General features: G+C 45.8%; 1 protein-coding gene across 2 annotated transcripts in view; it reads left to right on the top strand.

The window, feature by feature from the left end:
- Positions 1 to 25401, top strand: part of AKAP1 (A-kinase anchoring protein 1) — a 163532-nt gene extending 138131 nt beyond the window's left edge. For both annotated transcript variants that reach the window (XM_063953651.1, XM_063953650.1), the window contains exons 8-11: positions 9412 to 9479; positions 10549 to 10622; positions 17211 to 17276; positions 24524 to 25401. In XM_063953651.1, the coding sequence (XP_063809721.1) occupies positions 9412 to 9479; positions 10549 to 10622; positions 17211 to 17276; positions 24524 to 24586 (271 nt within the window). In that variant the 3' untranslated portion in view covers positions 24587 to 25401. The remainder of the gene's footprint in view (positions 1 to 9411; positions 9480 to 10548; positions 10623 to 17210; positions 17277 to 24523) is intronic.
- Positions 25402 to 25872: the final 471 nt, after the last annotated feature.

Raw genomic sequence — 25872 nt, 5'->3', positions numbered from 1 at the left:
GAGGTGCAGAGCCGCTTCCCCGCTGCAGGACCACTGAGCGGGGCACTGCGCCTTGGCTGTCACAATCGCAGCATGCCGCACACCCCTAACACTGCCTGAAGGTTACACCTGTGGCGAGTACAAACCAGAGGCCCTGCTAGGGGGTACCCCGGTTCAAAGTGCGGCTGAACGTGGTTGCAGCGTACGGGACCCTCCTGTGGGGGGGGTCCCGCTAGGGTCCCCCGTGTAGACTGGCTGCCAATCGCTTGAACTAGCACTTAGGTTAAATTTTTGAGCAAACGGGAGACTTTGTCAGTATAAATAATCCCTATAGCTCCAGCGCCATTGGAGGAGGCGGAGCTTCCTCAGAGCAGGATCAGCGATGTTTTGGCACCTTCCTCTGCTTAATGCAGCCACAGACAGCGCTTCCTACCTTACAAGCCACACTGGAACAGGGTGTAGCAAAGGGGGAGAGGCGCTATTGTACACTATCTGAGTCCTCTACAGGATAGACATTATTAGTGTTTACAGTGTTATAGTTAGCTGTTAGCCTCACTGGGGCTGTGCAGCTAGGGGTGTGCTGGTGTCCTCTGTGTCTTCTCTCGCATACAGTAAGGGCAGGCCTGAGATGTGTGAATGTTATTGTGCTTACACTGCACAGTTTGTGTTTACCCATTGTTTCACAGTATGTCACACTAGATTCTCTCCAGTATCTGATTCTGTTTCTTGTGAAAAATATAGCCAATCTTCACAAATCAGTGAAGGGGCTGGAGGAGAGTGTCCAGAGCCCGCATGGCTAGGGTCTCTGAAAAATATGATGTCTGATATGTCATCCCTGCTCACTGCTAATGTTCAAAAAACTCAGCTACTCCAACAGGCTGTTGCATATTTAGCTGCTAGTGCAGATGTTACACAGTCCCCCTCCTCTCATGCAGGACCGCAAAGTGTGGTTTGCCTGCTCTATTATCTGACACGGATTAGGATATACAGGAGGATGGGGAGGACTTGGACCCCGTTAGTGGGAATACGGATTCTGCTCAGAGTATTGAACCCCTAATTCCTGCTATACGTGACGTGTTAAAGCTCCCTCTAGAAGACGCTACGTCACAGCAGTCGTTTTTCTTTACACAAAACAAGCCTAGTGTCACTTTCCATGATTCTGCAGAGTTAGATGATCTATTCAAGTTGGCCTGGAAAAATACAGACAAAAAATTCCAAGTGTCCAAAAAGTGTTTGCTCACTTTTCACATTTGCTCCTGAAGGTAGGAAATTTTGGGAGGAACCCCTGGGGGTTGATATATCGGTCTCTTGATTGTCCAAAAAGGCGGTGATGCCTGCCCCGGGCTCCTTTACTAAAAAGGATCCTGCGGATAGGAAAATGGAAGCTACACTCAAATCTATTTACATGGCAGCAGGTGTATCGCAACGGCCGGTCATTGCGGGTTGCTGGGTGACACATGCCATTCATTCATGGGCCACTCAAATTCAGGAGGGGCTCTCCGGTGCTATGCCCTTGGTCACTACGGTGACCCTCCTAAAGCACATTCAGGTCACTACACGCGTCCTCTGTGATTCCCTCAAGGAGATGGGCAACATTAATGCTAGGACCTCTGCCATGGCAGTGTCTGCATGTCGGGCCTTGTGGTTGCGTCAGTGTATAGCGGACGCGGAATCCCTCCCCTTTTCTGGGGAATGGCTCTTTAGGGTTGAATTGAATACGTGGATTTCCAAAGTTACGGCTGGGAAATCCATGTTTCTCTCCTCTGAGGCCCCGCCGGCGAGCCGCTCCTACCCGGGGCCGTCTGTACAGTCCTTTCAGTCTTCCAGATTTCGATCTAAGGCCAGAGGTACCTCCAATGCGACTAGAGGCACGAGAGGCAAGTCAAGAAATTCTGCAAGCACCAGCTCTCAGGAACAGACTACCAGTTCTGCTTCCACTAAGGCCTCAGCATGACTCTGCCCACCCACCCCGAGGGGATCTCGAGGTGGGAGCTCGACTGCATCGCTTCAGCCGCATCTGGGAGGCTTCCTGCCAGGATACCTGGGTCAGGGATCTCGTTTCTCAAGGCTACAAGCTGGAGTTCGACAGTGCTCCTCCCCAACGATTTTTCAAATCAAGCTTACCAGCTTTGGAGGATATGCAGGTTACGTTACAACAGGACATCCTAAAGTTGATCTAGTCCCACGTCATTGTTCCAGTACCAATATCACAACGAGGCAAGGGTTATTACTCCAACCTGTTTGTGGTTCCAAAACCGGACGGTTCGGTAATACCAATTATGAATCTAAAGTCGTTGAACCCTTACATGAAAGTGTTCAAGTTCAAAATGGAATCCTTGCGAGCAGTGATTGCGGGCCTGGAAGAACAGGAATTCATTGTTTCCTTGGCTATCAAGGACTCCTACCTCCCCATATTCTGATTTGGCCACCTCATCAGGTGTACCTGAGGTTTGCCCTGCTGGACGATCACTACCAATTCCAGGCACTGCCTTTCAGCCTGTCCACAACTCCCAGGGTGTTCACTAAGGTGATGGCAGAGATGATGATCCAGCTCCGGGTCCAGGGAGTCAATATTGTTCCTTACCTTGACGATCTTCTGATCAAAGCAAGATCCAGGGAGCTTTTTGTTGCTCCATATCGACCGTACTATCCAGCTTCTGTCACGCCATGGGTGGATCCTCAACTTACAGAAGTCCCACCTGGAGCCGACTCAGCGGCTCCTGTTCCTGGGGATGTGGCTGGATACTGTGGCCCCGAAGGTGTTCCTACCAGAGGACAAGGTGAGAACACTTCAGGAGATGGTCCGCATGGTGCTCCGTCCTACTTGAGTGTCCATCCATCTTTGCATAAGGTTGTTGGGAAAGATGGTCGCCTCACACGAGGCAATCCAATACGGTAAGTTCCATGCCCAGACTTTTCAGCTGGATCTCCTGAGCAAATGGTCCAGTTCACATCTTTAGATGCATCAGATGATACGCCTGTTGCCTGAGGCCAGGATTTCCCTCCTGTAGTGGCTGCAATCCTCCAGTCTCCTGGAAGGCTGGAGTTTTGGGGTTCAGGATTGGATCCTCACAATGAATGCGAGTCTAAGAGGATGGGGAGCTGTCACCAAAGGTGCGAAGTCCAGGGCAGGTGGTCAGCCCACGATGCACTTCGGGCGATCTACAATACCCGCTTCAGGCCTCTCCTCTGCTCAAGGATCATGCGATCCAAGTACATTCAGACCATTGACAAGGAGGAACAGAAAGCAACGCCTGCATGCGAGCGGTGTCAAGAATACTCCTCTGAGCGGAAAGAAATGCAAGAGCAATGTCTGCTATGTTCATTCCGGATGTGGACACCTGGGAAGCGGACTTCCTGAGTAGTCATGATCTCCACCCTGGGGATCTCCACCATCAGATGTTACAACAGATCATCCACAAGTGGGGTTGCCCGCAGATAGACATGATGGCTTCTCGGCTCTCAAGAAGCTTCCCTGTTATTGCTCACGAACCAGGAACCCTCAGGCGAGGGCAGTAGATGCACTGACGTCGCCCTGGCCTTACCGTCTGGTCTCAAGAAAAAGAGTGGTGTTGAACCCCTGGCGCACTGTATTACTGGATGCTATTTCTATTGTTGAATAATGCTTTCATAAAGTGCTTTCCGTGCTTAAAGTCCTTCTTAATTATAGAAGAAATCTCTCACCATATTGCATAGCCGCGGTGGGCTAGCTTTTTGAAGAGATAACTATGGTCCTAGGCTGAAATGCCCAGCACCACCGCAGCAAGCGTGTCAGCTTCCTAGTCACTGGTTCCCAGATCTCCACCACTTCTGTCCTTTATCCAAATAAGCACGGAAAGCACTTTATGAAAGCACTGGGTTCCTTCCCATCTACCACATTTGTGTGTATATGTTCAATATTTGTTTGTTTTTGTTCATTCCCAGCTGGGGATTGTATTTTAATAAATATCGTCAGTGTTGTGTTACAACCAACATATTCATTCCATTATTCAACAATAGAAATAGCATCCAGTAATACAGTGCGCCAGGGGTTCAACACCACTCTTTTTCTTGAATCTAATGTTGGAGATTTGTGTTTATCTCCTTTGTTCTTGAACCTGGGCAGCACTCTAATACTCACTGCGCTCATTTGAAAGTACCATTACTTTTCTGTATTTGAACCCTGACCGTCTGGTCTACCCGTTTCCTGCGATTCTGTTGCTCCCAAGGGTGTTCAAACGCATCTGAAATCAGGGAGTCCATTCAATTTTGATTGTCCCGGATTGGCCTCAGAGGGCGTGGTATGCGGATCTTCTGGACGTGTCCGTCGAAGATTCTTGGCCTCTACCTCTCAGAAGAGATCTTCTTCAACAAGGACCATTCGTCTACCCGGACTTACGGCAACTTCATTTGACGGCATGGAGGTTGAGCGGAACATCCTAGCTCACAAGGGCTTTTCCAAAAAAATTATTGCTACCATGGTTCAGGCCAGGAACCCTGTGACGTCCAAAACACTATAATCCTATCTGGAGAATCCGCCTGCGAATTCCACTTGGGACGTTTCTTACTTTTCCTGCAGGCTGGTGTGCATAAAGGCTTAAGTCTGGGTTCCATTAAGGTCCAGATTTCAGCGCTCTCCATTTTCTTCCAGAAGAAATTGGCAGTATTGCCAGAAGTTCAGTCCTTTTGTGCCGACTACGGCACCCTGGGATTTAAATGTGGTGTTGGAATTTCTACAGTCCTCCTGGTTTGAGCCTCTGATGATTGTAAAAGACAAGTACCTCACGTGGAAGACTGTGCTGTTACAGGCCTTGGCTTCTGCTCGACGTGTCACAGAATTGGGGGCCTTATCGTGTAAAAGTCCCTACTTGGTCTTTTACGAGGACAGCGCGGAGCTCCGGACTAGACAGCAGTTCCTGCCGAAGGTTGTCTGCGTTTCACCTGAATCAACCTATTGTGGTTCCGTCCAGTTCTGATACTTCTGCTCCTCCAGAGGCATTGGATGCTGTGCGTGCCTTGAAAATCTATGTCAAGGGAACAGCTCAGATCAGAAAGACGGATTCCTTGTACACATGAAGCACAGAAAAAAGGTTGCCCTGCTTCGAAGCAGTCCATTGCTCGTTGGATTAGGCTTACTATCCAACAGGTCTGTGTCGGCAGCCTTACCTGTTCCGAAGTGTCTGAAGGCCCACTCTACAAGATCAGTGGGCTCTTCCTGGGCGGCTGCTCATGGAGTCTCGGCCTTGCTACCCTGCCGAGCTGCTACCTGGTCGAGGAAGAACGCTTTTTTTTTTTTTTTTTTTTTTTGTGTGTGTGAAGTTCTACAAATTTGATACCCTGGCCAAAGAGGATACCCAGTTTGGGCAGGTGGTGCTGCAGCAGTCTCCGCACAGTCCCGCCCATTCTGGAAGATTTGGGATGTGTCCATCGTACTAGATGCCCCAATATCCCTTATGGATGCTAGAGAAAATAGGATTTTAATTACCTACCAGTAAATCCTTTTCTCTTAGTCCATAAGGGATATTGGGCGCCTGCCTCAGTGCATTGTCTTTTCTGCAGGTTCTCATTTATGTGGTTACCTGTTCAGATCTAGACATTGTGGCAATTACAGAGTCATGGTACAATGAAAATCATGACTGGGACATAGCTATACCGGGATATACTTTATTTAGGAAGGACAGAATTGGAAAAATCGGAGGAGGGGTAGCAATGTATGTAAAAAATACCATAAATACTACATTAATACAAAGTATTGAAGAAAAAACTGAGGCCCTTTGGGTGACCATAGAAACAGGGGAAAAGTTGATTATTTGTATTGGCGTGATATACAGGCCACCAGGTCAGGAAGAGGAACTTGACAAGAACCTATTGCAGGACATAACTAAAATGGCATTAAAAGGAGAGGTAATAATCATGGGAGACTTTAATCTTCCTGATGTAAACTGGGAGGTGTCTGTTGCTAGTTCCACTAGAAGTAGGAACATTTTAAATTCTCTTCAGGGAGCATCCCTCCACCAATTGGTGAGGGAGCCAACTCTGAAAGACGCAATATTAGACTTAATACTTACAAATGGAGACAGATTATCGGACGTAAAAGTGGGTGAAAACCTGGGATCCAGTGATCATCAAGCAGTATGGTTCAGCATTAAGACAGAGACTAACTCGTCCCATACAAAAACAAAGGTGTTGGATTTTAGGAAGGCTGATTTTGTAGGGATGGGAAAATGTGTAAGCGATTCTTTGGCAGAGTGGAGGAACTTGGAAACAGTGCAGGAGAGGTGGGAAACATTCAAATGTGCAATATTGAAGGCAACAGACCTTTGTATCAAAACTGTTAGGAAAAACACAAGGAAAAGGAAGCCAGTGTGGTTTGCAAAAGAAGTAGCAAATATTGTGAGAGCAAAAAAGATGGCTTTTAGGAAATATAAGCAGACACAAAATAATGAAGACAAAAAGATATATCTTGTTAGAAGGAGACAAAGAAGGTTATCAGATGTGCAAAGGCACAAGCTGAGGAGAAAATGGCCCAGTCAGTGGGTAAAGGAGGCAAAACTTTTTTTAGGTATATAAGCGAAAAGAGAAAAACAAAAGGCGGAATTATAAAACTAAAGACGGACACTGGGAGTCTTGTTGAAGGAGACAATTTAATAGCAGACCATCTTAATGATTATTTTTGCTCAGTATTTACTACTGAAAGAGAGGGGAAGGGGCCACAGTTAAGTTGCAGGGATATTCAGGAAAATGAAACAAGTACATTTACAGAGGAGAAGGTCCTAACAGAACACTCAAATCTGAAAGTGGACAAATCTATGGGGCCAGATGGGATACATCCAAGGATACTAAAAGAACTTAAAGAGGTGCTGGTAGCACCATTGACAGAATTATTCAACCAGTCATTAGCTACAGGAGTAATTCCAGGGGACTGGAAAAGAGCAAACGTAGTCCCACTGCACAAAAGTGGAAGCAAGGAAGAGGCAAACAACTACAGACCAGTGAGTCTTACATCAGTAGTAGGGAAATTGATGGAAACACTCTTAAAAGAAAGAGTTGTAGATTATCTCAAATCCGGCAATTTACTGGATCCCAAACAGCATGGATTCACTGGGGGGAGATCATGTCAAACAAATCTTATTGACTTTTTTGATTGTGTGACTAAAGTGATGGATAAAGGTGGAGCCATGGATATAGCTTATCTAGACTTTAGTAAGGCTTTTGACACAGTTCCACATCGCAGACTGCTAAATAAACTTGAAAGTTTGGGATTGGATATTAGGATTATTGAATGGATAAGATCTTGGTTGAAGGATAGAAAACAGAGTTGTGGTAAATGGAGTGCATTCACAGGAGGGAAATGTTACCAGTGGAGTACCCCAGGGATCTGTACTTGGACCAGTGCTTTTTAATATATTTATTGGTGACCTTGCAAATGGCATTAAAGGGAAAGTATGCCTTTTTGCAGATGACACAAAGGTATGCAACAGGGTAGACACACCAGGTGGGGTAAAACAAATGATTGAGGATCTAGGTAGACTAGAGGAATGGTCAAGAGTCTGGCAATTACAGTTTAATGCCAAAAAATGCAAAATCATGCACTTGGGTCTCAAAAATCCTAAAGCTAAATACAGTATTAATGGCACTATACTGGAAACTACTGAGGAGGAAAGGGATCTAGGAGTTACTATTTCAGATGACTTAAAGGCAGGTAAGCAATGTAACAAGGCAATGAGGAAAGCTAGTCAGATGCTTGGCTGCATTGGGAGAGGAATCAGCAGCAGAAAGAAAGAAGTAATAATGCCACTGTATAGGTCATTGGTACGGCCTCATCTAGAATACTGTATTCAGTTCTGGAGGCCATATCTTCAAAAGGATATTAATACATTAGAAACTGTACAAAGGAGGGCAACTAAAATGGTGCATGGCCTACATCACAAAACATACCCAGAAAGACTAAGAAATCTCAATATGTATAGTTTGGAGCAGAGAAGGGAAAGGGGGGACATGATAGAAACTTTCAAATAGATCAAGGGTTTCAACAAAGTCCAGGAGGGAAACATTCTCCAAATTAAGAGAAGCAAAAGGACACGAGGACATGCACTGAGACTGGAGGGGGGAGGTTCAGGGGAAATTTGCGGAAAAATTATTTCACAGAAAGGGTAGTGGACAAGTGGAATAGCCTCCCATCAGAGGTGGTAGAGGCCAAGACAGTAGAGCAATTTAAACATGCATGGGATAGACATAAGGATATCCTTACAAAGAAATAAGGATCAAATAAGGTTAGAGATAAAAAAATAATATTAAAAAAAAAAAAGGGGGCAGACTAGATGGGCCAAGTGGTTCTTATCTGCCGACAAATTCTATGTTTAAGTTGTTGCTGCTGTTACCAGCCGTTGCTGGTCGTATGTTAGTGGTGTGCTAGTTTATAAATCTCACCACTCATTGTCATGTTTCCTTCTCTCATATATGTCCTTTCTCCTTCGGGCACATTTTTACCTATAACTGCCTGTGGGAGGGGACATAAAGGGGAGGAGCCAGCACACCCAGTGAAGAAATTTTTAGAGTCCATCTGCTCCTTTATGTACCCCGTCTATCCCATCGTACTAGATTCTTCAATATCCCTTATGGACTACGAGAAAGGGATTTACCGGTAGGTAATTAAAATCTTATTTTTAGTCCTGAAATAAACTAAAATTTTGACTAAAAGTATTAGTGAACTACAGTCTACAAAATTTAATTAAAACTTGTTTAATTTCCTTAAATCGCATTATGAACACGTCTGCCTCCAGAGTTTGATCTCTGATACTCATCCCAGTGGTTTCAAATTTAACAATGCAAGTGGTGGTAGTGTGCTGTAATAAACGGATAGTACTATTGATATGTGTATATTGGTTTGGTGATCGTCCCAAACATACAGATTGACCTAAAGGCCCATACACATTAGACGATGTCGCTCTGTGAGCGACATCGTCTAACGTCTCCCCCTCACGGGCCGGCCGGTCGGCGGCCGCCTGTACGCACTGAGCGATATGACGTCACGCCCCCGCCAGCCCTGCATGAAGGTCGTGGACGACAGTCCACATCCTTCATGCATGCCCTACCGACAGCAACGATCGTTGCCGACCCGCGGGGCCGCGCATCGATCGTCGCTGGCGGCATACACACTTAACGATATAATGAGCGACGTCGCTCAAGGAGGGGGAAAATGAGCGACGTCGCTCATTATATCGTTAAGTGTGTATGGACCTTTAGTGCTAACAATCCCAGGCATTTCCTGAAGAGCAGATCCAGCAGGCTGGTAACTGTTGCTGGTAAAGGGAAAGATTCCCAAAAATAGAATGACTCTTTCTTTCTTTCTTGCTATCTTGGGAGGGTCTTTAATCCACACCCCATTTTAATAGTTTGTTCACTGTTTGTAGAAAAAACCTTAATGTCTGCATGTTTGTTTTCCCCCCTCAGGTCAGATTTTGTTTCATTGCCTTTCCAGGGTGCAGAAGTTCTTTTGGATAATGTGATTCCAGTCACAGGTAAATATTTAACGTAGTTCTAGGTTATATGGGCATTGTCTGGTGTTGCCATTGTAATGACAGTGTATGAAGTCTGAGTACATCCAACTTATTATTGCTAATGTGTTGTGTGGTGTGTGTGTTCTTCTTTTTTTTTTTTTTTAACTAAAATGGTGAGTTATGACCGAAATTCCACTAACATAATTGGATTCACTAAATCACGGCTGCCCATTATTTCCCAACGACAACACTCTTCCCAGCATAACCGTACGACTGACCTACTTCCAGTGGTCACCAAAACCACCCAGAGCCACAGCAGTATCACGTCACGTGTAGACAACAGCGACACTCACACTTTTCCTAGAAAAGCAACCCACACCTGCCTCACTGACAGCCATACAGATTTCTGAGAGAAATAGGTTAAATGTCATAATTACTACATAATACAAAGATACTTACCTCAATTTTCACCAAAGATGACTGGAACAGTGATGATCTTTTCAAAGAACTTGGACAGGATCATTTTTTCCCTCATTTGTATCGCATACAGCAGCAGGTTCCATTTTATGATTATATAGCACTCTTGGGTCCCTCTGATATACACGTACCTTGGATGGTTGAATGCATTCTGCCTTCATCCTTGTGTATATCAGAGTGCAACCACACACCCAAGAGTGGTATGGTCCTTGTGACTAAATAGTTTTACATAACAATGGGGTAGATGTATAATACCCGCAGGAAGCAGTAGTGATGTATAAACATCTCGTTTGCTGGAGTGGGGGAAAGAATACTCTCCAATCCGACGAGCCCTGTCCGACCCCCACACACGCCTGGTGCTGATGCGCTGTCTCACACTGCCCAGCCGACTCACTGTGCTGATACCACTTTTCCCCCATAGTAATTGTTACTACATCTAACCCAATAGTTGCAATTACCATTTTTAATGTAGACAAGTCAGTTTTTAGGGTGTTGAGTACTCCTACAAGCCACTGTGTATATAGATATCTTGTGTGTATGTGGTTGAGAATTCTAAGATGCATTATCTTTCACTCTAGATGTCATTCTACATTTTACTTTTTATTATTGTTAGATGAAGATCACTTCTCCACAGAGGCAGATGTCGCTGCAAATGAGATGACAAAAGGCACAGCTTTGCTTGCACAGGTAATTGCTCCCTTTATGGGGGGAATTCAGTTAGGCCGGTCATTGCTGGCCTCAGACTTATTCAGTTAGCGGAGTTTACCCCACTTGTGAGTCCCTGCAGACGGACTGAACCTCCCAGCTCATGCAAAGGTAAAGTCCACATAATCACACACAAATTTGAGTCGCGCGTGGGAAAAGACCCCACTGATTCAGCAATTTACGTTGAATCAGTGAGTGTTTTGTGCGAATCTTGATTTATTTAATTTTCTCTGACGTCCTAAGTGGATGCTGGGAACTCCGTAAGGACCATGGGGAATAGCGGCTCCGCAGGAGACTGGGCACAACTAAAGAAAGCTTTAGGTCACCGGGTGTGCACTGGCTCCTCCCACTATGACCCTCCTCCAAGCCTCAGTTAGATTTTGTGCCCGGCCGAGGTTGGATGCACACTAGGGGCTCTCCTGAGCTTCTAGAAAGAAAGTATAGAATTAGGTTTTTTATTTTCAGTGAGACCTGCTGGCAACAGGCTCACTGCAGCGAGGGACTAAGGGGAGAAGAAGCGAACCTGCCTGCTTGCAGCCAGCTTGGGCTTCTTAGGCTACTGGACACCATTAGCTCCAGAGGGATCGACCGCAGGCCCAGCCTTGGTGTTCGGTCCCGGAGCCGCGCCGCCGTCCCCCTTACAGAGCCAGAAGCAAGAAGAGGTCCGGAAAATCGGCGGCAGAAGACATCAGTCTTCACCAAGGTAGCGCACAGCACTGCAGCTGTGCGCCATTGCTCCTCATACACACTTCACACTCCGGTCACTGAGGGTGCAGGGCGCTTGGGGGGGGGGGGGGGGGGGGGGGGGCGCGCCCTGAGCAGCAATAAAAACACCTTGGCTGGCAAAAATACCACAATATATAGCCCCAGAGGCTATATATGTGGTAAATACCCCTGCCAGAATCCAGAAAAAAGCGGGAGAAAAGTCAGCGAAAAAGGGGCGGAGCTATCTCCCTCAGACACATTGGCGCCATTTTCTCTTCACAGTGCAGCTGGAAGAAAGCTCCCCAGGCTCTCCCCTGTAGTTTTCAGGCTCAAAGGGTTAAAAAGAGAGGGGGGGCACTAAATTTAGGCGCAATATTATATATACAAGCAGCTATTGGGGAAATTTCACTCAGTTATAGTGTTAATCCCCACATTATATAGCGCTCTGGTGTGTGCTGGCATACTCTCTCTCTGTCTCCCCAAAGGGCTTTGTGGGGTCCTGTCCTCAGTCAGAGCATTCCCTGTGTGTGTGCGGTGTGTCGGTACGGCTGTGTCGACATGTTTAATGAGGAGGCTTATATGGTGACGGAGCAGATGCCGATAAATGTGATGTCGCCCCCTGTGGGGCCGACACCAGAGTGGATGGTTAGGTGAAAGATATTAACCGACAGTGTCAACTCCTTACATAAAAGGGTGGATGACGTAACAGCTGTGGGACAGCCGGCTTCTCAGTCCGCGCCTGCCCAGGCATCTCAAAGGCCATCAGGGGCTCAAAAACGCCCGCTCACTCAGATGGCAGACACAGATGTCGACATGGAGTCTGACTCCAGTGTCGACAAGGTTGAGACATATACACAATCCACTAGGAACATCCGTGACTTGATTCCGGCAATAAAAAAAATGTGTTACACATTTCTGACATTAACCCTCTAAAAATGGGTTTTTATGTTGGGGAGAAAAAGCAGGCAGTGTTTTGTTCCCCCATCAGATGAATGAATGAAGTGTGTGAAAAGCGTGGGTTCCCCCCGATAAGAAACTGGTAATTTCTAAAAAGTTACTGATGGCGTACCCTTTCCCGCCAGAGGATAAGTTACGCTGGGAGATATCCCCTAGGGTGGATAAGGCGCTCACACGGTTGTCAAAAAAGGTGGCACTGCCGTTTTAGGAACGGCCACTTTGAAGGTACCTGTTGATAAAAAGCAGGAGGCTATCCTGAAGTCTGTATTTACACACTCAGGTACTAGACTGAGACCTGCAGATCGTGCTGCTGCAGCGTGGTCGGTGACCCTGTCAAACATAAGAACATATTAAAGACGTCGTCTTATATATGAGGGATGCACAGAGGGATATTTTGCCGGCTGGCATCCAAAATTAATGTAATGTCCATTCTGTCAGGAGGGTATTAGAGACCTGTCACTGGACAGGTGATGCTGACTTTAAAAGGCGCATAGAGATTCTGCCTTATAAGGGTGAGGAATTATTTGGGGATGGTCTCTGGGACCTCGTATCCACAGCAACAGCTGGGAAGAAATATTTTTACCTCAGGTTTCCTCACAGCCTAAGAAAGCACTGTATTATCAGGTACAGTCCTTTAGGCTTCAGAAAAGCAAGCTGGTCAAAGGCGCTTCCTTTCTGTACAGAGACATGGGAAGAGGGAAAAAGCTGCACCAGTCAGCCTGTTCCCGGAATCAAAATTCTTCTCTCGCTTCCTCTGAGTCAACAGCATGACGCGGGGGCTCCACAGGTGTAGCCAGGTACGGTGGGGGGCCGTCTCAAAAATTTCAGCGATCAGTGGGCTCGCTCACAGGTGGATCCCTGTTTCATTCAAGTAGTATTTCAGGGGTACAAGCTGGAATTCGAGATGTCTCCCCCCCCGCCGTTTCCTCAAATATGCCTTGCCGACAACTCCCTCAGGCAGGGAGGCTGCGCTAGAGGCAATTAATAAGCTGTATTCCCAGCAGGTAATACTCAAGGTGCCCCTACTTCAACAAGGACGGGGTTACTATTCCACACGGTTTGGGGTACCGAAACCGCATGGTTCGGTGTGACCCATTTTATATTTAAAATCCTTGAACACATACATAAAAAAATTCAAGTTCAAGATGGAATCGCTCAGAGCGGTTATTGCAAGCCTGGACGAGGGGGATTACATGGGATCCCGGGACATCAAGGATGCTTACCTGCATGTCCCCATTTACCATCCTCACCAGGAGTACCTCAGATTTGTGGTACAGGATTACCATTACCAAGTCCAGACACTACCGTTTGGACTGTACATGGCACCGAGGGTGTTTACCAAGGTAATGGCCGAAATGATGATACTCCTTCGAAAAAAGGGAGTTTTAATTTTCCCGTACTTGGACAATCTCCTTATAAGGGCAAGGTCCAAGGAGCAGTTGCTAGTCGGGGTAGCACTATTTTGGAAAGTGCTACAACAGCACGGTTGGATTCTAAACAGTCCAAAGTCACAGCTGGTTCCTACGACACGTCTACTGTTCCTGGGGATGGTTCTGGACACAGAACAGAAATAAGTGTTTCTCCCGGAGGAGAAAGCCAAGGAGCTGTCATCTCTAGTCAGAGACCTCCTGAAGCCAAAACAGGTATCGGTGCATCATTGCACGCGAGTCCTGGGGAAAATGGTAGCTTCCTACGAAGCAATCCCATTCGGTAGGTTCTATGCAAGAACTTTTCAGTGGGACCTGTTGGACAAGTGGTCCGGATCACAGCTTCAGATGCATCGGCTGATAACCCTGTCTTCAAGGACCAGGGTATCTCTACTGTGGTGGCTGCAGAGTGCCCATCTTCAAGAGGGCCGCAGGTTCGGCATACAGGACTAGGTCCTAGTGACCATGGATGCCAGCCTTTGAGGCTGGGGGGGCAGTCACACAGGGAAGAAACTTCCAGGGACTTTGGTCAAGTCAGGTGACTTCCCTACACATAAATATTCTGGAACTGAGGGCCATTTACAATGCCCTGAGTCAGGCAAGGCCTCTGCTTCAAAACCAGCCGGTACTGATCCAATCAGACAACATCACGGCAGTCGCCCATGTAAACCAACGGGGCGGCACAAGAAGCAGGATGGCGATGGCAGAAGCCACAAGGATTCTCCGATGGGCGGAAAATCATGTGTTAACACTGTCAGCAGTGTTCATTCCCGGAGTGGACGACTGGGAAGAAGATCTTCTCAGCAGACACGACCTCCACCCGGGAGAGTGGGGATTTCATCCAGAAGTCTTCCAAAGGATTGTACACCATTGGGAAAGGCCACAGGTGGACATGATGGCGTCCCGCCTCAACAAAAAGCTATAAAAGATATTGCGCCAGGTCAAGGGACCCTCAGGCGATAGCTGTGGACGCTCTGGTAACACCGTGGGTGTACCAGTCGGTTTATGTGTTCCCCCCTCTGCCTCTCATACAAAAGGTACTGAGAATAATAGGAAGGCGAGGAGTAAGAACGATACTCGTGTTTCCGGATTGGCCAAGAAGAGCTTGGTACTCAGAACTTCAAGAAATTATATCAGAGGACCCATGGCCTCTGCCGCTCAGACAGGACCTGCGGCAGCAGGGGCCCTGTCTGTTCCAAGACTTACCGCGGCTACGTTTTGACGGCATGGCGGTTGAACGCCGGATCCTAAAGGAAAAGGGCATTCCGGAGGAAGTCATTCCTACGCTGATTCAAGCCAGGAAAGATGTAACTGCAAAACATTATCACCGCATATGGCGAAAATATGTTGCTTGGTGTGAGGCCAAAAAAGGCCCCAACAGAGGAATTTCAACTAGGTCGATTTCTGCATTTCCTACAAGCAGGAGTGTCTATGGGCCTAAAATTAGGCTCCATTAAGGTACAGATCTCGGCTCTGTCGATTTTCTTCCAGAAAGAACTAGCTTCAGTACCTGAAGTTCAGACATTGTAAAAGGAGTGCTGCATATTCAGCCCCCGGTTGTGCCTCCAGTGGCACCTTGGGTTCTCAACGTGGTGTTGAGTTTCTTAAAATCACATTGGTGTGAGCCACTAAAAACCGTGGATCTAAAATATCTCACGCGGAAAGTGGTCATGTTATTGGCCTTGGCTTCGGCCAGGCGTGTATCAGAATTGGCGGCTTTGTCATATAAAGTCCTTATCTGATTTTCTATATGGATAGGGCAGAATTGAGGACTCGTCCCCAGTTTCTCCCTAAGGTGGTATCAGCTTTTCACTTGAACCAACCTATTGTAGTGCCTGCGGCTACTAGGGACTTGGAGGATTCCAGGTTACTGGACGTAGTCAGGGCCTTGAAAAATTATGTTTCCAGGACGGCTAGAGTCAGGAGAACTGACTCGCTGTTTATCCTGTATGCACCCAGCAAACTGGGTGCTCCTGCTTCTAAGCAGACTATTGCTCGCTGGATTTGTAGCACAATTCAGCTGGCGCATTCTGCGGCTGGACTACCGCAGCCAAAATCTGTAAAAGCCCATTCCACAAGGAAGGTGGGCTCATCTTGGGCAGCTGCCCGAGGGGTCTCTGCTTTCCAACTTTGCCGAGCTGCAACTTGGTCAGGGGCAAACACGTTTGCTAAATTCTACAAAATTGATACCCTGGCTGAGGAGGACCTGGAGTTCTCTCATTCGGTGCTGCAGAGTCATCCGCACTCTCCCGCCCGTTTGGGAGCTTTGGTATAATCCCCATGGTCCTTACGGAGTTCCCAGCATCCACTTAGGACGTCAGAGAAAATAAGATTTTACTCACCGGTAAATCTATTTCTCGTAGTCCGTAGTGGATGCTGGGCGCCCATCCCAAGTGCGGATTGTCTGCAATACTTGTATATAGTTGAGCCATCTGTTGAGAGGCTCAGTTATATTCATACTGTTAACTGGGTATAGTATCACGAGTTATATGGTGTGATTGGTGTGGCTGGTATGAGTCTTACCCGGGATTCAAAATCCTTCCTCCTTATGTCAGCTCGTCCGGGCACAGTGTCCTAACTGAGGCTTGGAGGAGGGTCATAGTGGGAGGAGCCAGTGCACACCAGGTGACCTAAAGCTTTCTTTAGTTGTGCCCAGTCTCCTGCGGAGCCGCTATTCCCCATGGTCCTTACGGAGTTCCCAGTATCCACTACGGACTACGAGAAATAGATTTACCGGTGAGTAAAATCTTATTTTTTCTTTGCGGGAAAAGCTATTTTATTGCATAGCCTTTCCTCGCGTGTGGGGATCATTTCCAGCAATTAGTTGCGGATATATCATTCCAGATGTGATGGAATGATGTATTTCATGGCCCGTACACACTGCACGATCTGGTGAACAACCACACTAATATATATATATATATATATATATATATATATATATATATATATATATATATATATATATATATATATATATATATATTTATTTACCCCAGCGCATTCAAATGCATAGGGTCGTCTGCCACATCTTCAGATATGACTGATCTGAAGATGCGACTGACGATCTGCGGGAGTGCACAATAGAGCATACGCATTTGACTACTTCTTTCTCTTTCCGATCTGTCGGAAATCGGGTAATCGTTCAAAGAATCGCCTAATGTGTACCCAGCTTAAGACGTGTTTTCAGCAAGCAAACGATGCCCGATGATTGAGTTGCATGGGACCTGGCAACTCGCGCTGCATGGCGTGTTAAGGCTAAATGTATGAGGACACATCTGTACATAGTACAGAGTAAAAGTGTTCTCAGAATGCCACCCGATTGTTTGATATGCGGGAATAGATTCATTGGCTCATTTGAAATTATCTAGTTAAGCTGCTCAGGATTCTTTTGACTAAAAGTGGCTTTCAAATTATAGCTCATCGTAAATATCTCCTCGCTAAAACTCATATGAAGTTATTTTTGTTTTCTGTTTCACAGGTTACAAATTATGATGGTGCAACAGGACTTCCACTTGTGCAGTTATGGAGTATGGTGGCTGATGAGGTGAGGTCTTAAGTACAGTATAATTTTTTTTATTTTTTTAGATTTTCTCTTGTGCGCTTTCTCTCATTTATTTATCAAATAAATATATATATATATATATATATATATATATATATATATATGTATATATGTATATAATTTTATTTTTATTTTTTTTCAAAAGTTTTACACACGCGTGGAAAAACGCTGCAAAGTAAGAATAGAAGTGCTAATAGTTTGAATTTGGTTAATTGATAAAAATAAAAGTGAAGGAACAGAAGAGAAATCTTAATCAAATCTGTGTTTGGTGTGACCACCCTTTGCCTTCAAAACAGCATCAATTCTTCTAGGTACACTTGCACACAGTTTTTGAAGGAACTCTGCATGGAGGTTGTTCCAAGTATCTTGGAGCACTAACCACAGATGTACTGTGGATGTAGGCTTGCTCAAATCCTTCTGTCTCTTCATATAATCCCAGACAGAGCATCAGGGCTCTTTGGGTGCCATGTCATTACTTCCAGGACTCCTTGTTCTTTTTTTATGCTGAAAATGGTTCTTAATTACATTGGCTGTATATTTGGGATCATTGTGCTGCTGCTGCAGAATACATTTTGGAGCTAATCCGACACGTTGCATGATTGATAAGTACATACCAGGAGACTGCTGATTAATCAACTCTTTTATATCTATGTGTAACTGAGTCTTTACATGAAGCACAACAGGACTTTGCATGATAAAAAAAAAATCTGCAGCTGCTGCATCGTAGCACTTCGTATACAGATTCAGAGACTCGTTTGCCCACAGGGGATCCGTCAGGATCAGGGGGGCAGGGGCATGGGGTCAAGGTAAGTATACTTAGCTTCCCCTGTTGGGATGTCGCGGTCTGTATTCTGACCACCGGCATCGCGACCCCAGCCCGCCTACAGCTATACAGTACAAGTGTCAGATATCAAATATTTCAGCATAGTCTTCTGGTGTGTCTTATATGCATATCGTTGCATCAAAGATCTCTTTTCAGCAAAAAAAGATGCTGGATGCTAGCAGTTTCTTAGGGGACCTCGTTTGACAAGAGGCAGTTTTGTGCAAATGCCACGAAGATGTATGAACACAGCTCGTATATTATTAAGGCTTCCTAGTCTAATTACTTCTTGATATATAGATTTTTGCTTTGACATTTTAGGGGTGTCCTTTAGTGAATGAGAGAGGCTACCTGTCAGTTTTAGCCCTTCATTATAATATATTCAGTCAGTGACACAAAATGTTCTCTAGCTCTTCTATTTCTTATGTGAAGATGTAGATTATATTAATAAAAAATATATATTTTTTTTTCATTTGTTGTCTCTTTAGCATATTGATGAGTAACTCATGATTTCCTCTGGCTAAAAGCACTTACTATGGGCATGTAATAGTAAGCTGCTTAAGCAGGTCATACAAGTATTTAATTCAGTCCACATTTTCCAGTCAGAAATGTGGTATTTCTCTATCGTCCTAGTGGATGCTGGGGTTCCTGAAAGGACCATGGGGAATAGCGGCTCCGCAGGAGACAGGGCGCAAAAGTAAAGCTTTCCGATCAGGTGGTGTGCACTGGCTCCTCCCCCTATGACCCTCCTCAAAGCCAGTTAGATTTTTGTGCCCGGCCGAGAAGGGTGCAATCTAGGTGGCTCTCCTAAAGAGCTGCTTAGAAAAGTTTAGCTTAGGTTTTTTATTTTACAGTGAGTCCTGCTGGCAACAGGATCACTGCAACGAGGGACTTGGGGGAGAAGAAGTGAACTCACCTGCGTGCAGGATGGATTGGCTTCTTGGCTACTGGACATCAGCTCCAGAGGGACGATCACAGGTACAGCCTGGATGGTCACCGGAGCCTTGCCGCCGGCCCCCTTGCAGATGCTGAAGTAAGAAGAGGTCCAGAATCGGCGGCAGAAGACTCCTCAGTCTTCTAAAGGTAGCGCACAGCACTGCAGCTGTGCGCCATTTTCCTCTCAGCACACTTCACACGGCAGTCACTGAGGGTGCAGGGCGCTGGGAGGGGGGCGCCCTGGGAGGCAAATGAATACCTATTTTGGCTAAAAATACCTCACATATAGCCTCCGGAGGCTATATGGAGATATTTAACCCCTGCCAGAATCCGTTAAGAGCGGGAGACGAGGCCGCCGAAAAAGGGGCGGGGCCTATCTCCTCAGCACACAGCGCCATTTTCCCTCACAGAAAGGCTGGAGGGAAGGCTCCCAGGCTCTCCCCTGCACTGCACTACAGAAACAGGGTTAAAACAGAGAGGGGGGGCACTAAATTGGCGTTAGAAATATATAAAAAAGATGCTATAAGGGAAAACACTTATATAAGGTTGTCCCTATATAATTATAGCGTTTTTGGTGTGTGCTGGTAAACTCTCCCTCTGTCTCTCCAAAGGGCTAGTGGGTCCTGTCCTCTACCAGAGCATTCCCTGTGTGTGTGCTGTGTGTCGGTACGTGTGTGTCGACATGTATGAGGACGATGTTGGTGAGGAGGCGGAGCAATTGCCTGTAATGGTGATGTCACTCTCTAGGGAGTCGACACCGGAATGGATGGCTTATTTAGGGAATTACGTGATAATGTCAACACGCTGCAAGGTCGGTTGACGACATGAGACGGCCGACAAACAATTAGTACGGTCCAGACGTCTCAAAAACACCGTCAGGGGTTTTAAAACGCCCGTTTACTTTAGTCGGTCGACACAGACAGGGACACTGAATCCAGTGTCGACGGTGAATAAACAAACGTATTCCTTATTAGGGCCACACGTTAAAGGCAATGAAGGAGGTGTTTCATATTTCTGATACTACAAGTACCACAAAAGAGGGTATTATGTGGGATGTGAAAAAACTACCGTAGTTTTTCCTGAATCAGATAAATTAAATAAAGTGTGTGATGATGCGTGGGTTCCCCCCGATAGAAAATTATGGGCGGTATACCCTTTCCCGCCAGAAGTTAGGGCGCGTTGGGAAACACCCCTTAGGGTGGATAAGGCGCTCACACGCTTATCAAAACAAGTGGCGGTACCGTCTATAGATAGGGCCGTCCTCAAGGACCAGCTGACAGGAGGCTGGAAAATATCATAAAAAGTATATACACACATACTGGTGTTATACTGCGACCAGCGATCGCCTCAGCCTGGATGTGCAGAGCTGGGGTGGCTTGGTCGGATTCCCTGACTAAAAATATTGATACCCTTGACAGGGACAGTATTTTATTGACTATAGAGCATTTAAAGGATGCATTTCTATATATGCGAGATGCACAGAGGGATATTTGCACTCTGGCATCAAGAGTAAATGCGATGTCCATATCTGCCAGAAGATGTTATGGACACGACAGTGGTCAGGTGATGCAGATTCCAAACGGCACAAAGGTGTATTGCCGTATAAAGGAAGAGGAGTTATTTGGGGTCGGTCCATCGGACCTGGTGGCCACGGCAACTGCTGGAAAATCCGCCGTTTTTACCCTAAGTCACATCTCTGCAGAAAAAGACACCGTCTTTTCAGCCTCAGTCCTTTCGTCCCTATAAGATCATATCTGCCCAGGGATAGAGGAAAGGGAAGAAGACTGCAGCAGGCAGCCCATTCCCAGGAACAGAAGCGTTCCACCGCTTCTGACAAGCTCTCAGCATGACGCTGAGACCGTACAGGACCCCTGGATCCTACAAGTAGTATCCCAGGGGTACAGATTGGAATGTCGAGACGTTTCCCCTTCGCAGGCTCCTGAAGTCTGCTTTACCAAGGTCTCCCTCCGACAAGGAGGCAGTATGGGAAAAAATTCACAAGCTGTATTCCCAGCAGGTGATAATTAAATTACCCCTCCTACTACAAGAAAAGGGGTATTATTCCACACTATATTGTGGTACTGAAGCCAGAAGGCTAGGTGAGACTTATTCTAAAAATTTTTTTGAACACTTACAAAGGTTCAAATCAAGATGGAGTCACTCAGAGCAGTGATAACGAACCAGGAAGAAGGGGACTATATAGTGTCCCGGGACATCAGGGATGCTTACCTCTATGTCCCAAATTTGCCCTTCTCACTAAGGGTACCTCAGGTTCGTGGTGCAGAACTGTCACTATCGGTTTCAGACGCTGCCGTTTGGATTGTCCACGGCACCCCGGGTCTTTACCAAGGTAATGGCCGAAATGATGATTCTTCTTCGAAGAAAAGGCGTCTTAATTATCCCTTACTTGGACGATCTCCTGATAAGGGCATAGTCCAGGGAACAGTTGGAGGTCGGAGTAGCACTATCTCGGATACTGCTACAACAGCACGGGTGGATTCTAAATATTCCAAAATCGCAGCTGATCCCGACGACACGTCTGCTGTGCCTAGGGATGATTCTGGACACAGTCCAGAAAAAGGTGTTTCTCCCGGAAGAGAAAGCCAGGGAGTTATCCGAACTAGTCAGGAACCTCCTAAAAACAGTGCATCATTGCACAAGGGTCCTGGTAAAAATGGTGGCTTCCTACGAAGCAATTCCATTCGGCAGATTTCACGCAAGAACTTTTCAGTGGGATCTGCTGGACAAATGGTCCGGATCGCATCTTCAGATGCATCAGCGGGATAACCCTATATCCAAGGACAAGGGTGTCTCTCCTGTGGTGGTTATAGAGTGCTCATCTTCTAGAGGGCCGCAGATTCGGCATTCAGGTTTGGATGCTGGTGACCACGGAGCCCAGCCCGAGAGGCTGGGGAGCAGTCACACAAGGAAAAAATTTCCAGGGAGTGTGATCAAGTCTGGAGACTTTTCTCCACATAAATATACTGGAGCTAAGGGTAAATTTATAATGCTCTAAGCTTAGCAAGACCTCTGCTTCAAGGTCAGCCGGTATTGATCCAGTGGGAAAAACATCACGGCAGTCGCCCACGTAAACAGACAGGGCGACACAAGAAGCAGGAGGGCAATGGCAAAAACTGCAAGGACTTTTCGCTGGGCGGAAAATCATGTGATAGCACTGTCAGCAGTGTTTCATCCCGGGAATGGAAACTGGGAAGCAGACTTCCTCAGCAGGCACGACCTCCACCCGGGAGAGTGGAAACTTCATCGGGAAGTTTTTTCCACATGATTGTAAACCGTTGGGAAATACCAAAGGTGGACATGATGGCGTCCCGTCTGAACAAAAAACGGGACAGGTATTGCGCCAGGTCAAGAGACCCTCGGGCAATAGCTGTGGACGTTCTGGTAACACCGTGGGTGTACCAGTCGGTGTATGTGTTCCCTCCTCTGCTTCTCATACCTAAGGTGCTGAGAATTATAAGACGTAGAGGAGTAAGAACTATACTCATGGCTCCGGATTGGCCAAGAAGGACTTGGTGCCCGGAACTTCAAGAGATGCTTACAGAGGTCTTATGGCCTCTGCCGCTAAGAAGGGACTTGCTTCAGCAAGTACCATGTCTGTTCCAAGACTTACCGCAACTGCGTTTGTCGGCATGGCGGTGGAAAGCCGGATCCTAAGGGAAAAAGGCATTCCGGAAGAGGTCATTCCTACCCTGGTCAAAGCCAGAAAGGAGGTGACCGCACAACATTATCACCACATGTGGCGAAAATATGTTGCGTGGTGTGAGGCCAGGAAGGCCCCACAAAGAAATTTCAACTCGGTCGTTTCCTGCATTTCCTGCAAACAGGAGTGTCTATGGGCCTCAAATTGGGGTCCATTAAGGTTCAAATTTCGGCCCTGTCGATTTTCTTCCAGAAAGAATTGGCTTCAGTTCCTGAAGTCCAGAAGTTTGTCAAGGGAGTATTGCATATACAACCCCCTTTTGTGCCTCCAGTGGCACTGTGGGATCTCAACGTAGTTCTGGGATTCCTCAAGTCACATTGGTTTAAAACCAGTCAAATCTGTGGATTTGAAGCATCTCACATGAAAAGTGACCATGCTCTTGGCCCTGGCCTGGACCAGGCGAGTGTCAAATTGGTGTTTTTTTCTCAAAAAAAGCCCATATCTGTTTGTCCATTCGGACAGGGCAGAGCTGCGGACTCGTCCCCAGTTCTCTCCCTAAGGTGGTGTCAGTGTTTCACCTGAACCAGCTTATTGTGGTGCCTTGCACCTACTAGGGACTTGGAGGACTCCAAGTTGCTAGATGTTGTCAGGGCCCTGAAAATATGTTCCAGGACGGCTGGAGTCAGGAAAACTGACTTGCTGTTATCCTGTATGCACCCAACAAACTGGGTGCTCTTGCTTCTAAGCAGACTATTGCTAGTTGGATGTGTAATACAATTCAGCTTGCACATTCTGTGGCAGGCCTGCCACAGCCAAAATATGTAAATGCCCATTCCACAAGGAAGGTGGGCTCATCTTGGGCGGCTGCCCGAGGGGTCTCGGCTTTACAACTTTGCCGAGCAGCTACTTGGTCAGGGGCAAACACGTTTGCTAAATTCTACAAATTTGATACCCTGGCTAAGGAGGACCTGGAGTTCTCTCATTCGGTGCTGCAGAGTCATCCGCACTCTCCCGCCCGTTTGGGAGCTTTGGTATAATCCCCATGGTCCTTTCAGGAACCCCAGCATCCACTAGGACGATAGAGAAAATAAGAATTTACTTACCGATAATTCTATTTCTCGGAGTCCGTAGTGGATGCTGGGCGCCCATCCCAAGTGCGGATTATCTGCAATACTTGTACATAGTTACAAAAATCGGGTTATTATTGTTGTGAGCCATCTTTTCAGAGGCTCCGCTGTTATCATACTGTTAACTGGGTTTAGATCACAAGTTGTACGGTGTGATTGGTGTGGCTGGTATGAGTCTTACCCGGGATTCAAAATTCCTCCCTTATTGTGTACGCTCGTCCGGGCACAGTACCTAACTGGCTTGGAGGAGGGTCATAGGGGGAGGAGCCAGTGCACACCACCTGATCGGAAAGCTTTACTTTTGTGCCCTGTCTCCTGCGGAGCCGCTATTCCCCATGGTCCTTTCAGGAACCCCAGCATCCACTACGGACTCCGAGAAATAGAATTATCGGTAAGTAAATTCTTATTTTCTGGAGCCTGAGTTTGTCATAATGACCTTAGATTAGGAGACCTTGTCACTTGAGAAACCTTGAACTGTAAGAATTTCTGGAACACAGCAACTGGTAATGGTTGCTGTATGCTCACACACCAGCTGCTGTAATTTGACCTGGACATCTAAAGCCTATGGCTTGATGGACAGCCACGAAAAGGAGAGATCTTCCTTCAAAAGTGCTACTAGTGCCTTTAAAAATAATTGTAAAGCTTCATAAATGATCCTCACTGTCCCCAATTTTTTGCTTTGTAGGTGGTGTCCATAAACCGGACTCTTGTGGAAAGAGGCTTCGCGCAGTGGATAGATGGATTTTAACTATCGTAATGCCATTTTTTAAAACATGAACTTTTGTACTTTGTCAGACTTGTCACATGCCGGCACTTAATTTTCCACCTTATTTGTCTATAAAATCTAATAAACTTGAGACAATTTAAATTACTGCCTAGAAAGCCATATGTGTGTAGCCATAAGACTTGCTGCTATTTTTCCATGGTACGGTCTTTGGTAACATTATATTCCACAAGAAACTGCAGTATTGTAAATTGGGTACCAGACGACCTCATTAGAATCTTATGCTTCAGATTCCTAGAGGAGTCATGAATTAAACTGAACATGTTAAAAATGTATTATCGCCCTGCGTGTACATTTTGTGGAGCATCCTGTTGCCAAGCCTGATGTGTAATTTATTTTGTAGCTGTGCAAATCTTTGTAAATATATATATAAAGAGATCACTAATATTTTGTATCTGAACACTGGAAGAAATAAAGGGAACTTTGCAATTTCCACACTATTGGTCAAGTTTGCTAAAACCTGTATAGTACAGAAACAAATTATGCTTTTGCAATAATGGATATTCTGTGCACAAATGTGTGATGTTTAGTTTTGCCTTATGGTCTAGTGATCGTATGATCTATTAATGACATGCTATTCTGCTGTACAGTTGTAAAAAGCTATGCATTGGTGTTATTTTTTTTTTTTATTTCATGATATATGGATTTTTAAAACTGTCAAAGTAATATAAATCCACTGGAAAGGTATTGTAAAATGCTTTTTTTCCTGAAACTGTTGTGAGTGGGATTAATTTAAAGGAAAAAAATATAAAATAAAGCACTGAATGGGAAGCATTAAAGCCTGAATTAAATGTGCCTTCTTGCTATTGATATGTATAAACATTGTTTTGTTTTTATTACATGTGCAATACACAAACCATTCTAGGAATCTTATTTTGTGTGGCTACAAAGTAAAAACGTCTTGTAAATACCTTACTGCATATAATTAAGAAATTTATACACTCAGATGAATATGTGTAAGCAAGTTCCCAAGTGACTAAGGCGGTAATTATCAAAGTATGGAGATAAAGTGAAGAGAAATAAAGTACTAACCAATCAGCTACTGTAATTTTCAAACACAGCCTGTACAATGATTGTTAGCAGCTGATTGGCTAGTTCTTTGGTAAATACCTCCTCAGACTCTTCACCTGCTCACAATGCAGCACCTGTTTGTCCCACTACAATTATAAATGTGCCCATGACTTCGCTTAAGGCTCTATTAGAATGTGTAGCCAACCACATGCAAACTTTTTATATTTCTAAGGGGTCTA

This window comes from Pseudophryne corroboree, chromosome 2 (assembly GCF_028390025.1).
Source record: "Pseudophryne corroboree isolate aPseCor3 chromosome 2, aPseCor3.hap2, whole genome shotgun sequence".
Lineage (NCBI taxonomy): Eukaryota > Metazoa > Chordata > Amphibia > Anura > Myobatrachidae > Pseudophryne > Pseudophryne corroboree.
Note: the sequence above shows the minus strand (reverse complement) of the source record. Positions and strands in the feature narration are given on the sequence as shown.